General features: G+C 42.7%; 1 protein-coding gene across 1 annotated transcript in view; it reads left to right on the top strand.

Moving 5' to 3' along the window:
• LOC125284311 (receptor-type tyrosine-protein phosphatase N2-like) overlaps nucleotides 1-2,500 on the top strand; it is a 42,361-nt gene that overhangs the window by 20,157 nt on the left and 19,704 nt on the right. The window contains exon 13 of the mRNA XM_048228219.1: nucleotides 2,368-2,432. Coding sequence (XP_048084176.1) covers nucleotides 2,368-2,432 — 65 coding nt within the window. The remainder of the gene's footprint in view (nucleotides 1-2,367; nucleotides 2,433-2,500) is intronic.

Raw genomic sequence — 2,500 nt, 5'->3', positions numbered from 1 at the left:
CAATTTACAGGCCTCCAAAACATTCAGCTAAAGTTTTTTCTTGAAGAGCTAGGTGAACTGCTATCAGTCGTTTGCATAGAGTTTGATTGTCTTATTATATCAGGGATCTAAACTTGCATGTGGATAATCCTGAAAACAATGATGCCAAGGAATTCATTGCACTAATCGATACTTTCTCCCTAACACAGCATGTACAGGGGCCAACACACTTCGCCATACCCCTCGACCTTGTTATCACAAAGGGTCTCGGCGTCTCTACAGCTGTTAAAGACCTGGCCTTATCTGATCATTTCTGCGTGTTCTTTGATGTGTCTATGTCCCCACACACTCAAAACACAGCTATGATGGTAAAAGGAGAATCATAAATGATCAGACAAGTGCTCTCTTTGAGCAAGCACTTTCACTAAAGTCAAGTCAACTGTCAGACTCTGTAGAAGACTTATTTGATCACTTTAATGCAAAATGGCAAACATTATGGATGACATTGCTCCATTACAATTCAAGAAAGTTAAGGACAAACAGAAAGCACCATGGAGGCAAAATCCAGCAGTTAAACTTCTAAAAAAAGAGAGTGTAGGAAGACTGAAAGAAAATGGCGAAATACAAACTTCAGATCCACTATGAAATCCATAAAGAGATGCTCCTTTTATATAACTCTGAAATATGCAAAGCAAGACAGTCTTTCTTTTCTAACATTATCAATAGAAGTTCAAATAACACTCGTATTCTATTTTCAACTGTTGATAAGTTAACAAATCCCCCTCACAATTAAGCCTGAACTTCTCTCAACTAATAAATGCAATGAGTTTTCATCTTTTTTTAAAGGTAAAATTGACAAAATCAGACTCAACATATCTGCTCAATTACAAATTCAACAACCTGAACTTCCAGCAACAAACAGAGGGAAACTAAACTTGATGTCAGAGTTCAGCTTGATAGACTACTGAAACACTTGAAAAAAACGGTACAGAATCTCAGCTCTTCCACATGTGTCTTAGACACTCTGCCTACCAATTTCTTCAAAACTGTTTTTCACCTCATAGCGGCGGATGTCCTTCAAATTGTAAATGTATCACTGCTGTCTGGCACTTTTCCTAAGTCACTGAAAACAGCTGTTGTAAAGCCACTTCTCAAGAAGAATAACCTGGATGCCTCCATGCTAAACAATTACAGGCCCATATCCAATCTACCTTTTATTGGCAAAAAAAAAAAAAAAGTAGTCTTTAATCAATTAACCACCTTCCTAACATCAAATGGGTATTTTGATTACTTTCAGTCTGGTTTTCGGGCAAATCACAGCACTGAAACAGCTCTTGTTAAAGTTTCCAATGACATACGCCTCAACACAGATTCAGGTAAAACATCAGTCCTAGTGCTACTGGACCTTAGTGCAGCATTTGACACTGTTGATCACAATATTTTACTACACAGACTAGAACACTGGGTTGGATTTACAGGCATAGTTATCAGCTGGCTAAAATCATATCTACAAGAAAGGAGCGCCTTTGTTGCCATCGAAACTGTACCTCAACACCAACGTCCTTGACCTGTGGTGTTCCCCAGGGGTCGATCTTGGGGCCACTATTATTCAACCTCTATATGCTCCCACTTGGACAAATCATTCAAAATAATTTGATTTCATATCATAGCTATGCAGATGACAAATTTACTTAGCTCTATCACCAAACGACTATGGTCCTCTTGAATCTATGTGTCAGTGTATAGAACAAATCAACACCTGGATGTCTCAAAATTTTCTTCAGTGTGTGTGTGTGTCCTGTTGATGGTGTGTGTGTGTGTCCTGCTGATGGTGTGTGTGTGTGTCCTGCTGATGGTGTGTGTGTCCTGCTGATGGTGTGTGTGTCCTGCTGATGGTGTGTGTGTGTGTGTCCTGCTGATGGTGTGTGTGTCCTGCTGATGGTGTGTGTGTCCGTCCTGCTGATGGTGTGTGTGTGTCCTGCTGATGGTGTGTGTGTGTGTGTGTCCTGCTGATGGTGTGTGTGTCCTGCTGATGGTGTGTGTGTGTGTCCTGCTGATGGTGTGTGTGTCCTGCTGATGGTGTGTGTGTGTGTCCTGCTGATGGTGTGTGTGTCCTGCTGATGGTGTGTGTGTGTGTCCTGCTGATGGTGTGTGTGTCCTGCTGCTGATGGTGTGTGTGTGTGTCCTGCTGATGGTGTGTGTGTGTTCTGCTGATGGTGTGTGTGTGTGTCCTGCTGATGGTGTGTGTGTGTGTCCTGCTGATGGTGTGTGTGTCTTGCTGCTGATGGTGTGTGTGTGTCCTGCTGATGGTGTGTGTGTGTGTCCTGCTGATGGTGTGTGTCCTGCTGATGGTGTGTGTGTCCTGCTGATGGTGTGTGTGTCCTGCAGAGCACCAGAGGGAGGCGCTAGAGAAGGAGGCCAAAGTCAAGATCCTGGAGGCTGGAGTAACAGACGTAACTACACACACACACACACACACACACACACATACATACACACATTCTCACACACACACACACAC

This window comes from Alosa alosa, chromosome 19, assembly GCF_017589495.1.
Source record: "Alosa alosa isolate M-15738 ecotype Scorff River chromosome 19, AALO_Geno_1.1, whole genome shotgun sequence".
Taxonomy (NCBI): domain Eukaryota; kingdom Metazoa; phylum Chordata; class Actinopteri; order Clupeiformes; family Clupeidae; genus Alosa; species Alosa alosa.
The sequence above is the reverse complement of the archived record's forward strand: the minus strand, read 5'-3'. Positions and strand labels throughout refer to the sequence as shown.